We start from the raw sequence: 17235 nt of genomic DNA on the forward strand, positions 1-17235 counted from the left end.
ATTTTATTTTATTTTTTTATGGACTCGGAAGCTGCGAATCCGAGGCAAACTTCAGCAAACTTTCCCATCTTCCAATGACCGTCCTTTGGTCGGGAATCGCGAACGTACAGGTCCTAAAGGCGGTTATGCCCAGCATATACATTGGTTTGTAGTTAAGGCTGCGGACAAACGTTACTGTTGATCTACAAGTCATGCATCGTTTTGTTGTCCATTCATAGCGTTTGTGCGAAGCCAATCCTGAGCATGTGTAGATCAGCGCACCGCAGATCACGCTTTACATCTCGCGATAAACGAGTCGCTTTGACACACTCAGTTCAACGAAGGTAAGGTCCTTAAAGCTCACTAGTTTTGGTTACATTGCTGCTCTCAGAAGCCTGCTGAATGAAGCGTTGCTAGCAGCCATACATTATAGATGGCTGCTATAATGCCATCTATAGTCGATAGATAGCATTATAGCAGCTGGTTAGCTATGTGTTAGCTAACCAGCTAACACACAACTGTGTTAGCTGGTTGCGGCTTCATTCGTGTCAGCCTGGGATGCATTGGTTGAAAAGGCTAGCTTGACTGCTAACTGTCAAGGCTTCAATTCATCTCTTAAACATTTAATACACCATATGAACGCTGCTAATATAATACAAAACGCATTGAAACCAAGCAATGACTAAATGTATCAGTTCGGCTTTGTTGTTCCAACCTCAGAGGAGTCTGCTACTGAGAGAAGTTGGTCTGAAACAAGGATAATTTCTGTATGGTGAAGGAGAAAATTTGAAGCTAGTTAAATCACCATGGCAACAGAGCTCAGAGGCTACTTCAGAGCAATTTTCTCAATATTTTCTAAATCCTGTTTTGAATATTAAAATAACCTAACAGATCTGAGGTCGTTAACATCTTGTGTTGATTATCTGCGTATAATTTATGATAAATGTGCTGACACTACTTTTTTTCTTCTTCTGCCTGTCAAGAAGCCTGCAGTTTGATCAAACCTGAAAACACGTTTGACTAAAATATGAAAACACAGCTGAAGAAAGTAAAAATGTTAAAATGAAGGGGGGAAAAAAAGCATGATTCTTTAACACTGGACATCAAGATTTATGACATTTAAAGCAAAGTGCTTCATGTAGAAAACTGGAGAACGTGTTGTCTCACATATAGATAAGCTGAACTGCAAGAAAACTTATAAGTTGACTTATTACAATGTTTGAACATTATAAAATTGAACATTTATATCTGAAGTGTTAGAAAAAGGACAGATTCTTTGCTGTTAAAGAATCTGCTTCATAGTAAACTTACTCAAGTAAAAAATGTTTTTACACAGGTGGGTAGAGTAGCCTGAAGTAATACTAAAGTGAGAATAGCATTACTTTAACATATTTTGCTTAAGTAAAGGTAACAAAGTAGCTATTCAAAAAATTACTCAAGTAAAAGTAATAACTTATTTGGCAAAAAGGCTGTTCATAATTGAGCAAAACATCAAACATTAAGTATTTAAACATTACATCATCAGAGAGACCAAAATATAGTTATGTGTATTTTATGGTATTTTAAAGATAAAAAAAAATACGTTATGTAAATAACATAATTAGAAAGTAACAAAAGATAAATCAAGCAGATTATTTTTTTCCAAATCAATTTCCTTTAATATGAAATTTTAACAAAAACATTTGTTTGGTGAATTTTTGGTTAAAGGAAGCTTGTTCTTCATTCATAGGTAGAGTATCTAGAAAACTCAAGTAAAAATAGCTTCATAGTAAACTTACTCAAGTAAAAAATACAATGTAGTGAAAATACTCTTGTAAAGTAAATTTTTTACAAAGAACTACTTAAGTAAATATAATTGAGAACATAGCTAGCTAGCCTGCATATTGGGAAGTTATAAAAAGTGTAACAAAGGAAGATGCACGCTATTATATATGTTACTAATATTCTCTATTGTTCTACAGGATTGTTTGCTAAACGAGTTTCTTCTGAGGGAGAAGATGTCTCTGAAAGAAATGGCTCCGTCGTCCTCCATCATCCCCCTGCGCTCTGACGAACATCAGCAGAGTATTCTGAGCAAATTCGACAAGCTACGGAAGAAAGACCTGCTTTGCGACATAACTCTAGTGGTGGAGGACGTGCACTTCAAGGCTCACAAGGCTCTGCTGGCAGCCAGCAGCGAGTACTTCTCCCTCATGTTCACCGCAGAGCAGCCGGTCCCGCGGTCCACCTACAGGCTGGACGGCATGGCGGCGAAGACGTTCGGCGCGGTGCTGGAGTTCATCTACAGCGCCCAGGTGTGTGTGGAGGAGAGCTCCACGGAGCAGCTCCTGGCCACAGCTCAGAGGGTAAAGGTCAGCGAGCTCGTCCATGTCCTCACTGAACTCACAGACTCCACAGGCACGAAGGATGAGAATACGCCAGACAGAACCGAGGCAGCGGACCCGTCGAAACGCAAACGAGGGCGGCCCAAGAAAAGCGCAGGTGGACTCCGTGACGGCTCAGACGATGTCCAGGCTGCAGACGGTGACCCTGCCGAAGACCACAACACCGGACCTGGCCAGAGGCGTCAAAGCAAACGCAGGATAAGGACGCCGGTTAAATACAAGGGCTACAGGATCAGCGGTGACGGAACAGGAAGCAAAGAGCTGGGGGGGAGGGGCTACATGAGGAAGTACCCCAACACCGAGGCGCGATGCGACGACTGCGGGAAAGTCTTCAAGCACCATCTGTTTTTAAAGATTCACCAAAGAACTCACACCGGTCGTTACAGATTCCATTCAACAAGTCTGTGACCAACAGTCCTGACGTTTCCTCCCACTGAACTTTCTCCTGTTTTTGTCCCATCCCGCTCCCCATCCAGGAGAGAAACCATTCCACTGCTCCGTCTGTGGGAGGAGCTTCACTCAGAAGCACACCTTGCTGGCTCACCAACGCATTCACACGGGGGAGAAGCCGTTCGTTTGCAGCATCTGCTCAAAAGCGCTTTCCACCAAACACTCCCTGCAGGAGCACATGAACCTCCACGAAGGTAGACCCACAGCGCTTTGCTCCTGCTTCATCTGAGTTTCAGCTCATTATAAAAACTACGAGCCTTATGGTTTTCTGTTAACTACACTCTGAAAGTAAGGTTTTTAAAAATATAAAACAACTTCCACTTTGTAATAGTTGCATCTCGGGGTGGGCATTTAGTGTTTATCATTTATCATGATAAATATCTTAATTTGATTTATTGAAATAAATTCCAATTTATGTTTTTTTTTTTTAAAAAAACCCCTTAAAACTGTCCTTATTGTTGAAATTATTAGTTTTACTATCTTCTCCACTGTTTGTTCAATAAAAGTGTTGGCATTTTGTTCCCCATTTTAAACAATTTTCTTGTTTCCACAGGGGAGAAATCCTACAACTGTGATAAATGTGAAAAGACCTTCACTCAAAAGAAACAACTGAAAAGCCACTACAGAGTTCACACAGGTAAGAAAACCTCCGCTAAGCACCCTCATGCTTGGTGTTATTACTTTTCACATCACTTTATATTTTCTCCTTATTTTTAATCTGAAGGTAAATCGTTACCAGAATGTGATCTGTGTCATCACAAGTTTATGGATGCAGCTCAGCTGAAGAAGCACCTTAGAACTCACACAGGTAAAAAAAAAAAAAAACTCCAAACGATTTCTTCATCTTTCTGCCCAGAAACCAAGCGACGTTTTCACAGAGTGCGGAAACTTTGTTTTCCACAGGTGAGAAGCCTTTCACTTGTGAAATCTGTGGCAAATGTTTCACAGCCAAGAGCACGCTGCAGACACACATCATGATTCACAGGTGAGGGATGGAAGCTGCTACTGATTTATTGACGGTCTGTACACAGATATCCAACGATTACACTCTCCAGTTATATTAACACAGACTGTGACAACTCCTGTTTGCCCCGACTGTTCAGCTGCATTGTTCTGTTCATCTGCTACCTCTATGGTTTAGTGTAGAAATGATGTAGAAAGGGTTTTTATATCAGGATAATGTAAAAAATCTGATATAAGACATAAGACTTTTTATTTGTCGTTATGTTTCCAGAACATAAAGAAATTGCTGTGGTACCCTCAGTGATAATAGATAAATAAAATAGATAAATAAAAGAATAAATCGTATGAATAGTCATAAACATGAAGGAGGCTTCATGAATGTTTATGACTATTGTCATGAAGTGTCACTCGGTAAACAATGACACTTTTAAAGGACTTTTAATCCAACTTTTAATGAGACTTTGCGTTAAAAGTGTCATTATTTACCAAATCACCTTTCATGACAACATACATAAACATTCATGAAGCCTCCTTTATGTTCATGTCACCCCTTCAAATAAAATGTTACCAAAAAACCTAATTAATAGTTCTTATCATCACTTTTTATCATTATCAGAGTAGTACTGTAAAATATTGTGATAAAACTTTTAGTTCATATCACCTACCTCTAATATTACACCAGCCGTAATGTTGTCATAAACAATCAGTGCTTCATGTTGATTAAAGCCTTTCTGTTACGTTCCTGTTCAGAGGTGAGAAGCCGTATAAATGTAGCATCTGTGAGAAGTCTTTCTCAGACCCCAGCGCCAGGCGGCGCCACATCGCCTCCCACTCTGGGAAGAAACCCTTCACCTGCTCCTTCTGTGGCCTGTCCTTTACCCGGCCAGACAACCTGAAAACGCACACAAAGTCTCACAACAAGGAGAGACCCGCCGCCACAGCGACCGAGGCCTCGCCAGCCGCTCCGCCAGAGGAGCCGCGCAACGTCCTCCATCTGCAGCCGTACCAGCCGGCGCTCAGCTCTGAGCAGGAGATCCAGCTGGTGGTGGCTGGCGGGGTGAACAACATCAACTTTGTTCCGGGTCAGGATCAGGAGATCAGCCTGGTCGCCGCTGACGGAGAGACGACGCAGTCGGCCCACTCCAGGGTCACCCTCCTGGCCCAGCCGGCGGGGCCGATCCAGAACCTGGCGCTGGTCGCTCAGGGAGACGCCGCGGCCCACGCCCCACAGGTTCACTCCATCGGCATGTTGGAGAGCCACCAGCCGGAGCAGATGCACGTCATCACCCTGACTAAAGAAGCCATGGACCAGCTGCAGGCCCACCACGGCCCGCCGCATCCTCTGCAGATAGCGCGGCCCCTCCAGGTGATGCAGCAGCAACAGCAGCTGGCCGTGGCGCAGGAGAGCTCGCAGGTTCACAGCCAGGCCATCCACATCAGCAGCCAGGTCAGCCAGCCGATCTCCATCAGCCAGACCAGCGAGCAGATCTCCAGCCACCACATCCAGGGGCAGACGTTCCAGATCCAGGCTGGGACCGTGTCGTACCTGTACACCACCGGCCTTCCCCAGGACGGCTCAGAGGAATGCATTCTGCAAACTAAGATGTGAAGGTGCTAACAAACCGATGCTGCTTTAAAAAATGTCTTTAAAAGTCTTACATTTTGAGACGGATCAGAAAGTTGGCCAGTGCTCAGAACAAAAACGAATTGGAACATTTTACCTGTTTAGCTCATCGATAATAATAATGCGAAGACCTTCTTAAATGTTAAGATTACACTAAAAGAATGGAGACACCTAATCTCAATTAATGAGAAGATTACCAAAAGGTGTCTCCGCACCTTTAAACACCCTTAAATTGATGTGTCTAAAATTAAGGCCTTAAAATGTTCTTAAATTTATTGAAAAACAATAAACTATGATGAAATACATTCATCACATCTTAAATTTTGTGGTGGCAAAACAATTTATCTCATATATACCATGGAATTTATTTTTTTCTTCCAGTACTTTATTGTTGTGTAAAACTGAGTCTTGTAGACATTTTCATTGCGTGACTCAGGCTAGCTGCTAATATACCCTTGCTAGCTACTACCTTGCTAGCTAGCTAGCTGTAGTACCTGGCTAGCGAGCAAGGGGGCTCGGTAGCCAGGAACTGTCTAGGTTTTAAGCATCTATCATGGGGAAGTGCTAATTTATCTGGACGATGTTCATCTTAGCCACTGGCTCACTTCCGTTCCTAACCGATATTGTTTATTTATTTGTGATTTAATTTTGAACATTTCAGTCTTGGATCAAGTCTTATGTTCTATTCATAATAGTTTAAAAAATGTCTTTAAAAGTCTTACATTTGAGTTGGTGAAACCTGCAGAAACCCCGTGTTATTAATAAGCTTTGTATCATTTGACCTACTTCCCCAACAGTCAGATTTTGGGTAGAAACTGAAATGATCAATTTGGCTAATGACTCTAAATATGTTCTTTTTTTTCTTTAAAGTTGTGATTAGCAGATGTTTTAAAAGTTAAAGGGCTGTATTTTGTTCTCATGTGGATACACTACTAAGGGCTTGTTCTTTGTTTGCTCTTTATATGCAGACGCTGTCATTTTCTCAGTTGTAACAGATAAACTAAACAATACAATGGTAGAACTCAGAGAGCTTAAATCTTGTATGGAAAAATGTTTATTTGTAAGAAATAATTGGATGTGATTTGAAAGACAACACAAAAGTCTTTACAAGAAAATAATGATGCCGTAAATTAATAAATATAAACATTTAAATGTTTATATTAAAATGTATAGAAGCAAATATATATAGAATGAAAGACGTAGCCTGAAAATGAACAATGAAAATAAAATCTTTGTACAGTGCCTTACAAAATAATTCATTACCTTTTTCTGTCTTTTTTTTTCTTTTTCTTTACATTATAACCACGATCATCATTGTATTTATTGGGTTCTATGTGATTGACCAAGCAAAAGTGGTGCATAATTGTAAAGTGAAAGAGAATTTTTTTTTACCAATAAAATTCTGAAAAGTGTGGTGTGCATTTGTATTTTTCCTGTCTGAGTTAAAAACTTTTTAGAAGCAGCTTTTGTTGCAATTACAACTGTAAGTCATGAGGGTATGTGTATATTTCACAGCCATCAGTTTGTGGTGTGCCCTTCAGCTCAAGGGCGTTTGGGTCAGGAAACAGGGCAATCATCCAAAGCGCACTAGTAAGTCCATCTCTGAGTGGCAAATGGAGATTTTGGAGTCTGGAATTTAATCTGATTAGGATGTTGTAGAATAACTTTAAACGGGCTGTTCATGTTCAAAAACCAACCAATGCATTTCAAATAAAATCATTGTATAAAGGATAACAGACCACAATTCCTCTGAAGTAAAAGAAAAGAGCAGTTGTAGCTACCAAAGGTGTCACAAACAGCTTTTAGATTATGGAGTTCCTTAATAGGGTTTTTTCACCCCTTAATAAATGAGATCATCATTTGGAAACCAAAACAGACTAAATCTTTAAGGACACACTTTGCCAAGAGTTCATTCTGTCTTTCTGTTCTGGGATGTAACCCACCGCTTGCTGTTTCTGCTCCCTGGGTTCTTGGCAGTGCTGAAAACTCATGAAGTGTTGAGTTTGTTTTGCTGCCAACGTCCAGGGTCGACTGCTGGCGCTGCCAAAAGGTCCTGAGCAGACCTGGGACAGAAATAGAACAGGCAAGGAGGTTTACTGCAGAGCACAAGTTGAAGTTAGAAAAAAAATCTTCAAGGTATCTGGATGATATTGAGAGCTTCATTATCGCCTCTCTTCAACGGGAAAAGCTCAGAACGTTAGGTTGAGATTCTGAGTTTTTGAAGTACGCTCAAGGCTCTAACTAAAGCCTAAAAACTCCCACTCATATTTGGTTGAATATATTTAAACAATTTTCTCCATGAGTTAAAGATTTTTGAGCAGTCCCCTCCCTTATTCTTATTTATTTCATTTACTTTATTTATTTCATTCGGAGATGGTATTCTGCATTCCTCGGTTATAACGAGGAGTTAACTTGAGCTACCGTTGCCTTTCTGTCCTCTTGAAAATTTATCCATTTTGCTCCACACAACTCCCACTCCCTGGATAAATGGATATGAATCCAGTTGAGAATCTGTGGCAAGAGTTTTAGTGTTCACAGACACTCTGCATCTAATCTGACTGAGTTTGTGTCCAGATGTGCAAAGCTGGTAGAGACTAACAACAAAAGGCCCGCAGTTGTAATCACAGTGAAACATGGTTCTTCAGGTGTTTGGTCCTAATGAGAAAGACTCACCACTTCAGCCTCTGGTGGCTGGGAAGAGTAGTGCAGCAATTTATTTCCCCTGTACTATGGTCAAACTAACAATAAATCGAAACCTTTTTCCATTTCTGTTCAGCATTTAGAACTTTAAGAAGAAAATCCTCCATATCAGTCTTTGTTATTGCTACAGTATTTGTCTTTATTTTGATAATCAAATGTGTCGCATTTTAATGAATATTTATAACATAAAGAAAAGGATTTCTCAATTTCAAAGAAAAATTGGAATCGCAATGAATTTTTCCACACAAACTAGGAGTTTGAACTCATTGCCTCCTCAGTTACTATTCATTCTGTTCAAACCCTTTCAACGAATGATTTGTGAAACTTTTGTTTCAGTTTTAGCATTCAGTTTTCTTCAGTTTTTAGCATCTTAGAAATACTAACCAATTCCAAAAATTCTCCAGAATGACAAGACCATGAGCACATCTAGTCTAAATGTTCTTGTCCAAAATGTTTATTTTCTCATGTGGATTTTAATATAAGTATACAATCCCTCCTCCATATTTTTTTAGCTTACTCAAAGTCAAAAAGTGATAGAGATTTGAAATAGTTGTTTTAAACCATTTTAATCAAAGCCATGTTCACATTTGAAGCAAAGTAACCCCAGAGCATTCTGAAGCCACCACCATGTTTCAGTATCAGCATATTGCTTTTGTGCAGCATTTTTCTGACTATTTTAATTTTATTTCTTTATATTTATTCCACTGTTTTTGTCCCATACAGTGCATCACTTTTGGACTCCCGTGCCCCAACCTTGTATTCTTGAATTTTATTACAGTTTTTGCTTTTTAATATGCCACCCCCTGATTACTGGCGGCTTAAATCTCTAGCCACACCTTTAAAAACCGTTGCTGATGGTGATGCTGATGGTCCTCTGGGAGCAGTAAACTCAGCATAATGAGCTCTTTTTACACACATCATGCTGATTCATTGGCTTCACCTCAAACTGAATCCTGATTGTGTCTTGATGAAAAGCATTACCTCTTTTTTCTTCTTCTCTACTCAATATTACAGCAGCTGTGATTACATGTAAAACATGCACAACGCGTGATCAGAGCTCCGTTGGAATCGTGTATTATCTAATTTACATAAAAACACGCATGTCCTTTTCGCCTGGGCAGCCATTAAATTTCAGCTGCCGTAATTGAGTTCATTAGATTTAACGTCCTGGTCAAGGTCATCTTTGTTACCATGGAGACAGTGAGGCTCCGCCCCTCTTCCAATGTTCAGGGCATCTTCCAGGAGCTGCGGATACAGCCATAAGCAGCGCTCAAACAGAGGCATGCACTGAAGGATGTGAAGGGTTCGTGCTTCAGGTAACTCACATATTTAATTAGAAGTTAATAAAGATATTTTAAGAAGTAAAAGATGCCGAAAAGAAATAATTGAACGTCTTCAAAATGTCATCATGGCACTATTTAAGCGATAAAGTCAGCAAGTACGTGGGACATCCCCAACATGGACAATTTATTCTCAAATGAATTCTAGAGAATTTTAATATTTAGCCATTAAAATTTGGTAAATTTTAATTATGCACATTAGTTGTTAGGGTAATTGTAACATTGTAATGTTTAGTAATAATTACATTTTAAAGTTAACTACTTTATCTTGGTAGCTAATTGAACATGTTGGTTCATGTGTGTTGTCCACCTGAGAACTGGCTGCCTCATATGTTTAGCTGGGTTGTATTGTGAATGAGTAATATCACCGTAGTAAATTTACGACTAAAAACCTCTAGCTAATAAAGTTTCTGCGTGGAAACTACAATGAAAGTTTGAATTTAGCTTTAGCTAGTTTTGCCACAGTGCTACTAACGCTGCTAGCTAGCAGAGCTTCATAACCCTGAAACAGGCGATGCTAATTAACGGAAAATCTCATGTTGTCAGGGAAACAGCGTTATAATAGATATAAAAGACTTTACCATTTCTTCATTATTGTTGTCTTAATGACGAACATTTTTTGCTTACATTTAGCCTAATTTGTTAACGTTCTTTCATACGGTTTGTTTGAAAGAACGTTGTCTTATGAAACTGAAATTCATAAGACAAGGTAATTTTATTTATATGGCACATTTTCAGCAAAATATTGTCTTCTAACAATGGCTCTGTTCTTAAAGAACCAATTTAATGTAATTTGTGATTATTTAAAAACAATATACTTCATTGTTTTTCCCTCTGCGTCACTGCTGACTTGTGAAGACCTCGTCCTTTTCTGTTCTCTCTGCCCTTCACACATACTCAGTACCTGTAAGTGACCAGTAGGGGGCTCTGTTTTTTCACTAGTCATCTTTGGAGCATTCTACTGAGGCCTTTTAGTCACCAACCAGAAAACACAACAATTTGCCATATGTAATGTAAAAACGTGACATCAGCTGCTGAGGCGCACCTTCCTCAGCAACACCTCATCTTGATCTGAGCAGCTTCATTCCTCCTGGATACAGCGTGTGATTGGTTCTTGGCTCATGCAGGTCCTACCCAATAGCAATTCACCTTCGCCGTGCCCTGCAGAGTGAAGTCAGCAGCTGTGCAATACCTTTACAGGAAACCGAAGGAAAAGAAAGGTACAAACATCCTGATTTTCAGTGGTTCTTGACATTTATTTACACATACTTTCTTTAAAAAAAAACTGGAAAGAATTACATCTGCCTTTTTTTCCCCTTCTCCTCTTTCCTTTTTTTTGTAGGACCAAGAGAAAAATCATGTAGGCAGTGAAATCACTTAGAATCGCCATTATATTTTCATTCACCCAGAAGAAAACATCTTGAGAATAGTTTCACAGATTTTTTTTTTATTTTTGTTTGGATTTTAATGTTCAGCTAATGAACAGATTCAGCCAAACCTTTGCATCTCATCTACAACAAAATGAAGGCTGGTTTGGAAAGTAGTGTTTTGATATACACTTAACTATATTTGCAGAAGGAAATAAAACAATACCCGACCTGAAAAAAGTATTCACATCTCTTGAATCCGTTCATATTTTGTCATGTTACCACAAATTCCTGTGTATTTTTTTTCATGATAGACCACCACAGTGTAGGACATTGCGAGTTAGAAAGTTAACTCGTTCAGGATTACTAGTATTTAGACCACGAAGTTCAAATTTTTGGTTTTTAATCAGACCAAACCATCTTCTTTAATATTGAATGTAATGCTTAGATTGTGGTTAGAACAGGACAAACTATGACAAATGCATTCAAGAGATATCAATGCTTTTGGAAAACATTGTAAATATTTTCTTTCAAATAATTTAACTCAAAAAAAAACACATTTAAGAAGTTTTAGCCTCTGGTTCCTACAAAAAGTAAGCTGAAAATTATTTAAGAACACAGACTTTTACTTTTTATTCACTGTAGTTCCTCATATATCCACTTATTTATATGCAGAAAGAATTTTGGCAATATGATAAATACTGTGGTTCCCTCTCTTATTGGCAAAGAAGATGGCTCTAGAACTATACACGCCCTTGTCTTGCAGGGTAGAACCCATTTTCCAGAGCACCTGCTGAAGTGCTGATAACAAAACGAGCAGCTGCTCCATCTGCAGCCACTCCCTGCTATCTTCATTAAAATAGCACCAAGAACTCCTTCCAACATTAACACTGGCATGTTGCGACCAAGGGCTGATTCTAATGGATGGGTTTGCTAACGCAGATGGTGGGAAAATCCCCTTCCTCAGTTTCTGTCCTAAACACGGGAGGATCACTTCCAAGAATGGAAAACGTTGGACAGGGATCTGCTGCAGTGATAAACCTCTTCCAGAGGAAAATAATTCACAGTACCGTCACTAAAATCACGGGAGAATTTGGTTTTAGGAAAAAAAAAAAAAAAAAAAAAAAAAACCAAAAAATGAATAAAAAAACACACAATGCAGACCGGTTCACATCTTAATAAGGCCTTATCCCTTCACAGACTGATATTTAGTGCTCGACTCGGTGCATCATTGGGGAAATGTGTCAGAAACGAAGCTCATCGAGTATCCTCCACTTGANCTTCCTCAGTTTCTGTCCTAAACACAGAAGATCACTTCCAAGAATGGAAAACGTTGGACAGGGATCTGCTGCAGTGATAAACCTCTTCCAGAGGACAAAACCTGTGTGAAATCTCACAAGACCTTTGCAAAATGTTTGGCTGTAAAAAAAAAAAAAAAAAAAAAAAAAAAAAAAAAAAAAGGTACAAAAACCACACAATGCAGACCTGTTCACATCTTGATAAGACCTTATCCCTTCACAGACTGATATTTAGTGCTCGACTCGGTGCATCATTGGGGAAATGTGTCAGAAACGAAGCTCATCGAGTATCCTCCACTTGAACGGAATAATGGGACATTCTCTGCAGCTTTGTTTGTTTTTTTCCTGTAAACAGGCCGTTGGCAAGAGGCGGACGGCTGGTTTGGCAAAAAATGTTGGTCTAGGTATGAAAGGTGGTGAAAGAGCAGAGAAAGCAGTTGGAAAACACAATTCATCTTCGGTTACACCTATCACTTGGTGATACGAGTGATTCCCTGAGACTAACATGAGTTGATGCTTTCCGGAAAGATTTACATCAGCGCCGTTTCTCCCGGCATCCTGGCAATAATCTTTTTTTTTTTTCTTTGCCTCAAGGACGCTGCTGTACAATGGCGTGTAAAGGCCATTGTACGGACGGGGAAAAAAAGGAGTAAATTTCTGCCAAAAAAAAATAAAAAATTAAGAAAATTCCTGAGATCCAAAAGTTGAAGATTTCCAAGAGAAGAAACTCTGAAATTTTAGATAAATCTCAGGAATTTTCTAGGAAAAAACTTGGAAATTTTTCGACTTTTGAAGCTCTGAAATTTCAAATTTTTTTCTAGAAGGTATCAGATATTAACCTCAAAATTTGAGATTTCTTTTAGCAAATTTTTGACTTTTCAAACTCAGAAATGTCCAAGTTTTTTTTTCCTTAAATTTCGAAATTAATCTCAATTTGGCAGAAATTTACTTCTTTTTTACCCCTATCCACAATGGCCGTAGTACGCCGTCATACCGCTATGTGTGTCTCAGACACTTGAAATACAGTACCGCACTAAATGCCTCACATTAAAAACATTGGAAGAAAATATTACATAAATACACTTTTTCCCCGCTAGGTGCTCAATGCAGAACAGTGAACCCAAATTTACACTTTGAGGTGCTGCTCCTCAGCTCGGCACCCAGTTCTGAGGGGAGGTCTGTTTTGCGCCGGAGAAACTTCCCGAGTTTCTGTTGCCATTCTGGGTGGAGGTGGAGTCGAGGCGGACGTCGAAGCTCAGATCCAGGCAGTCTGCTTCCATCAGTTCGTTGCGGATGATTGAGTCCATGTCGTACTCCAGACTGTCGTTGAACACGTCCAGGTCCAGATCACCGGGGAAGCGGTCCTGCATCGTGGCGTTCTTGCCGGGAGACTTCAGGTGTGGCGGCTTGCTGTTGGCGTGGCCGCCTCCATCGTTGTCGGGGGTCGGCAAGCCAGCTTGCCAACCAGGCACTGAAGCGCTTTGGCCCACTCCGCTGAGATTAGCCATCATGGGGTCCTTGCGGAGCAGCATAGCGTTTCGGCGAGAGTTCTGCAGGGCAATGGCGGTGCTGGCCTGCGACATCAGGGGGTCAGACTGGGTGAGCAGGACGTTGTTGTGGCTGGGGGAGTCCAGGCTCAGCAGGTCCTGGTGATCACTAAAGTGCGAGATGGAAGTGAAGGTGGTCTGCTTGTTCTCCTGGATGGTCTGCATAGGTGACTGCCGCAGGCTTGTGATGGACGTGGGACTGAAGAGAGGGTTTGACCCGTAGCCTCCAGAAGGACTGCCGGTGCAGCTGAAGGTAAACACAGAGCCTCCCTGGCTGATGGCTCCGGGATCTTCCTCTCCAGGAGGAGGCTGCTGGGTTGCAGTGAGGCTGATGTTGTCCAAAAGGTTGTCCATCAAGTTGTCCGACAGCCCATCGTTCAGGTTCATCGTACCAGCCAGGTCAGGGAGTCCCGTGGGTCCTGTGGATGGGGACATGCTGCTGGGGCTGGAGTACAGCATGGGGGATAGAGGGGAGTCATCGTCAGGGACCTCGTCCAGCTCTAGGTTGGCCAGGATTGGGGACAAGCGGCCGCTGAGCGTGCTGGCATTGGAGTTGGTCCGGGAGCGGAAGTCTGTCCAGGCGTCCAGCTCGTCGCTGCTGCGGGACGTTGGACTCCCTGTCCATTTGGAGAGGCTGGAGGAACTCTCAGAGCTGCCGTCCTGCGCAGCTTGCAGAGAGGCTTTCTTCTTGGTGGCCCGTCCTCGGGCTCCCTTGATGTACTTGCTGTTATCCATCGACACGGCACGGCGACGGGGAGCTTTGCCTCCTTTACCGCCTTCCGGGTTGACTATCCACCAAGAGCTCTTCCCTGTCCCTTCATTCTGGACTTTCACAAACCGGCTGTGGAGGGAGAGATTGTGTCGAATGGAATTCTGAAAAAAAACGGAACAAAACACATGGTGTAAGGTAGGAGTGGACAATATGGACCTAAAGTTATCTCACATTATTTTGTGGTAAGATTGTGATAAGAAGCATTTGTGGATTCTTTTTTAGGTAAGTGTATGGCTGTGCTCCTGTCTTTTATTCACCAATCATCTCTAACAAACCTCTAAAGCCTTCACCAAACAGCTAAGATGTGTCCCTTTAAACTAACTGTATTTACCCTTTAGATGACTCCTGAACGGAATTGGTTACACCTTTATTTAGGGGTAGCAGAGTACAAATCCATGTCAGACTTTTAGGTGTAGAAAATGTTGAAAACCACGCATAATTTTGCTTCCACTTAACCGCTTTGTGCAATACCGTTGTGAGAATTGCAGCATTCAGCATTTCTGGAACTTAAACTTTTCAGTAAACTATCATTTTGACAATCTTTTTCCCCCTATTTTGTCTCAAAATTTTCCAGCTTGATCCAACCAATTAATCCAGGAATAAGAGTGAAATGCAAATGAAATGAAGTTGGTACAGGATAAGGAGTAGACATATGAACATCCACCACATTGTTCTATATTTCCCTTATGCACTATCAGAGAAAAAACAAAAAGCAAGATTGTTATTGCAATAAATTCCATGTCCAGAATTTAGTCAACCTTATACAGAGCTGTTAAAATGATCAGAAACACGTCAACCGAATAACGTGAACACATATGGTCATAGATCAGACGCCGTGAAATGAGAATAAACAAGCGATGCAAACCCTTCAAAGCTGGATGTGTGGGTTTCATCTGTGTGTATGCAAGCTGCATGAATACTGCAGTCCAACAGACTGCTTTGCACCTCTCACTCTGTCCTATTTCTGGCTGCTCGGAAAGGTCTGCAGGATTTCTCTGGAGATCTTCCCAAGCATGTACAAAATTAAACAGTTGGAACCTGCACACCCAGCCCAGTCACATCTCACAGAAACCAGAGACTCTGCAGAGATCTCTGCAGGCCACAGTCCAGTCTGAAACAATCCCATTATGATTCGATTGCAACATTAAAATCACAAGTTTTATTTCTTGACGACAGAACAGGCTCTGCTCGTCTTTATTAGTGTTGTACAAAGCTGCACATCTGTAACATGGACGTGCAGCACAAGGTTAGATCTTTTCAAGATGTGGCAGGATGAAAACACCTGGAAATGTGATGAGGAAATTGTATTCGCAGTTCATTGAGATTAGCACAACACAGAGGAGCCGTACCATTAACTACAATGTAATCTTGTACAAAACTAATAGATAATTTGCTTGAAGGGCAAACTTTAGCAGTCTTGCTGCCCAGTAGACGGGGCCACCCTGAAAAGTGAGCCATTTTCTCCATATCAAATTTGGTAACAGATCAGTTACAGGGAACCTGTAAAAAATTTAAAAAGTCAGCTGGGACTAACGTGGCCAAAACAGACGCTCGATTTCAAGTTCACAAGTATCTAATCCTACACAAAGAACAGTTTTTTATTTTGCTTTGTTTTTTCAAACCAAACCATTTAAAAGTTTCACAATCGTCACAAAGAAGCCTCAGAAGAAACATCCCGACATGTTGCTCATTTTGTAAGTTGCAAGTTGACAGCAGAATAAAACCACGTCCTATGTTCAGTTTACTGTAATCCAGTACAGCAGAATGGCAGTAAATAAATGAACTTTTACGTCCAGTTTTGACAGAGGTGGTAGTGATTCTGCTCTGCGGTCTTTTACTAGGCTGCAATTTGTGGTGATGCCGAATTGGACTGCATTGTATTACAACAGGCAGATGTACAACCACAAACAAAGGTTAAAGCACTGAATCTAAACAATTCTGGCACAAAGAAAATGGAACATAAAAACTTTTTTTTTAAAAAAGGTACTTATTTACCAAAGAAGGGTTGGGGTTTTTGGGTCATGTAGAGTTCGTTTAGGAGTCGTTCATTCAATCCTGTTAGAGTTATTAAAAGAAATCAGATCAACTTTTACATCTATTAAAAGAGGTAGTTCAGAACTTAATACAACACTGGTATCAATGTATAAACACAAATATTTAAAAATAAAAATTGTGACTGCTTTCATTCTAAAACAAAAGAATTATTCCAGTAGCTAAAATGATTAGATTATTTATTAATTATTTATTACAGTTATTATAATGTTAGAACATTTATTCATTATTTTGATTTTGATGCACAGGCTTCAACAAAAATAAGTGCTACTAAAACTTGAATTTTATTTTTTTAGGGACGCTGCTTATTGTGGAAAATATCCCTTTTACCAGCTGATAATTAATCAGGCTTTTTAACAGTTTTGAAACTTTTACGTTTATAAACTTTGTTATACTTTGATATACAGTGGACTCCTGCCTATTCGTGGTTCAATTTCTCTGTGGAAAGGCACTTGGTTATTTGTTGGAAGCTGAAATACCTCGTTGCTATGTGGCTAGCATTATTTACCCTTGGATAGGCAAACGACTAGCATGTCTAGGTTGGTCACCCGTGACTGGTGATTTTCTTTAAAGAAAACTTTATCTAGAAAAATGCTTGGGATACAATATGTGTAAACACCATACATGTTTTTTTTTGACAGTTTACTGTAATCTGCGAGACATTAAGCATAAACATACTGTATAGTACCAAGTTGAAGTTGGCTTCCAGTTGCAGCTTCCCATTTGACAAATGGCTAAAGGGTAATTCCACTTGAATTT

At 40.3% G+C, this 17235-nt stretch overlaps 3 protein-coding genes and 2 long non-coding RNA genes across 7 annotated transcripts in view; 2 read left to right on the forward strand and 3 right to left on the reverse strand.

Annotated features, from left to right (window-relative positions):
- The window catches only part of ddo (D-aspartate oxidase), a 16392-nt gene extending 11893 nt beyond the window's left edge, over positions 1 to 4499 (reverse strand). Inside the window, exons 1-2 of one of the 2 annotated variants that reach the window (XM_016676263.1) lie at positions 1727 to 1738; positions 695 to 1270 (exon numbers count right to left, since the gene is read on the reverse strand). The gene's annotated coding sequence lies outside the window, so the exon portion shown is untranslated. Of the gene's footprint in view, positions 1 to 694; positions 1271 to 1726; positions 1739 to 4441 lie in introns of those variants that run through there. The other variant, XM_007561795.2, reaches the window with a different exon arrangement.
- zbtb24 (zinc finger and BTB domain containing 24) lies at positions 154 to 6770 on the forward strand. Of its 2 annotated transcripts, XM_007561797.2 has the most exons (7): positions 154 to 323; positions 1941 to 2739; positions 2840 to 3007; positions 3367 to 3450; positions 3538 to 3621; positions 3717 to 3798; positions 4527 to 6770. In XM_007561797.2, the coding sequence occupies exons 2-7, from the start codon at positions 1977 to 1979 to the stop codon at positions 5383 to 5385; spliced, it is 2040 nt and encodes a 679-aa protein (XP_007561859.1). In that variant the 5' UTR covers positions 154 to 323; positions 1941 to 1976; the 3' UTR covers positions 5386 to 6770. The 2 variants fall into 2 exon arrangements, with proteins under 2 accessions (XP_007561859.1, XP_016531744.1); XM_016676258.1 differs by lacking the exon at positions 154 to 323 and having other exon boundaries at positions 1732 to 2739.
- LOC107837290 (uncharacterized) lies at positions 6691 to 10571 on the reverse strand. Its single transcript, XR_001663305.1, has 2 exons — positions 10486 to 10571; positions 6691 to 7463 (listed from the first exon to the last, which is right to left on the reverse strand). It is a non-coding gene; the product is annotated as an uncharacterized LOC107837290 (long non-coding RNA).
- Positions 8691 to 11911, forward strand: LOC107837289 (uncharacterized). The gene is made up of 3 exons (XR_001663304.1): positions 8691 to 9416; positions 10568 to 10660; positions 10783 to 11911. It is a non-coding gene; the product is annotated as an uncharacterized LOC107837289 (long non-coding RNA).
- Positions 11912 to 12240: 329 nt separating this feature from the next.
- The window catches only part of foxo3a (forkhead box O3A), an 11421-nt gene continuing 6426 nt past the window's right edge, over positions 12241 to 17235 (reverse strand). Inside the window, exon 2 of the mRNA XM_007561798.2 lies at positions 12241 to 14525. Coding sequence (XP_007561860.1) covers positions 13254 to 14525 — 1272 coding nt within the window. The 3' untranslated portion in view covers positions 12241 to 13253. The remainder of the gene's footprint in view (positions 14526 to 17235) is intronic.

This window comes from Poecilia formosa, unplaced genomic scaffold (genome assembly GCF_000485575.1).
Source record: "Poecilia formosa unplaced genomic scaffold, Poecilia_formosa-5.1.2 Scaffold131, whole genome shotgun sequence".
NCBI lineage: Eukaryota > Metazoa > Chordata > Actinopteri > Cyprinodontiformes > Poeciliidae > Poecilia > Poecilia formosa.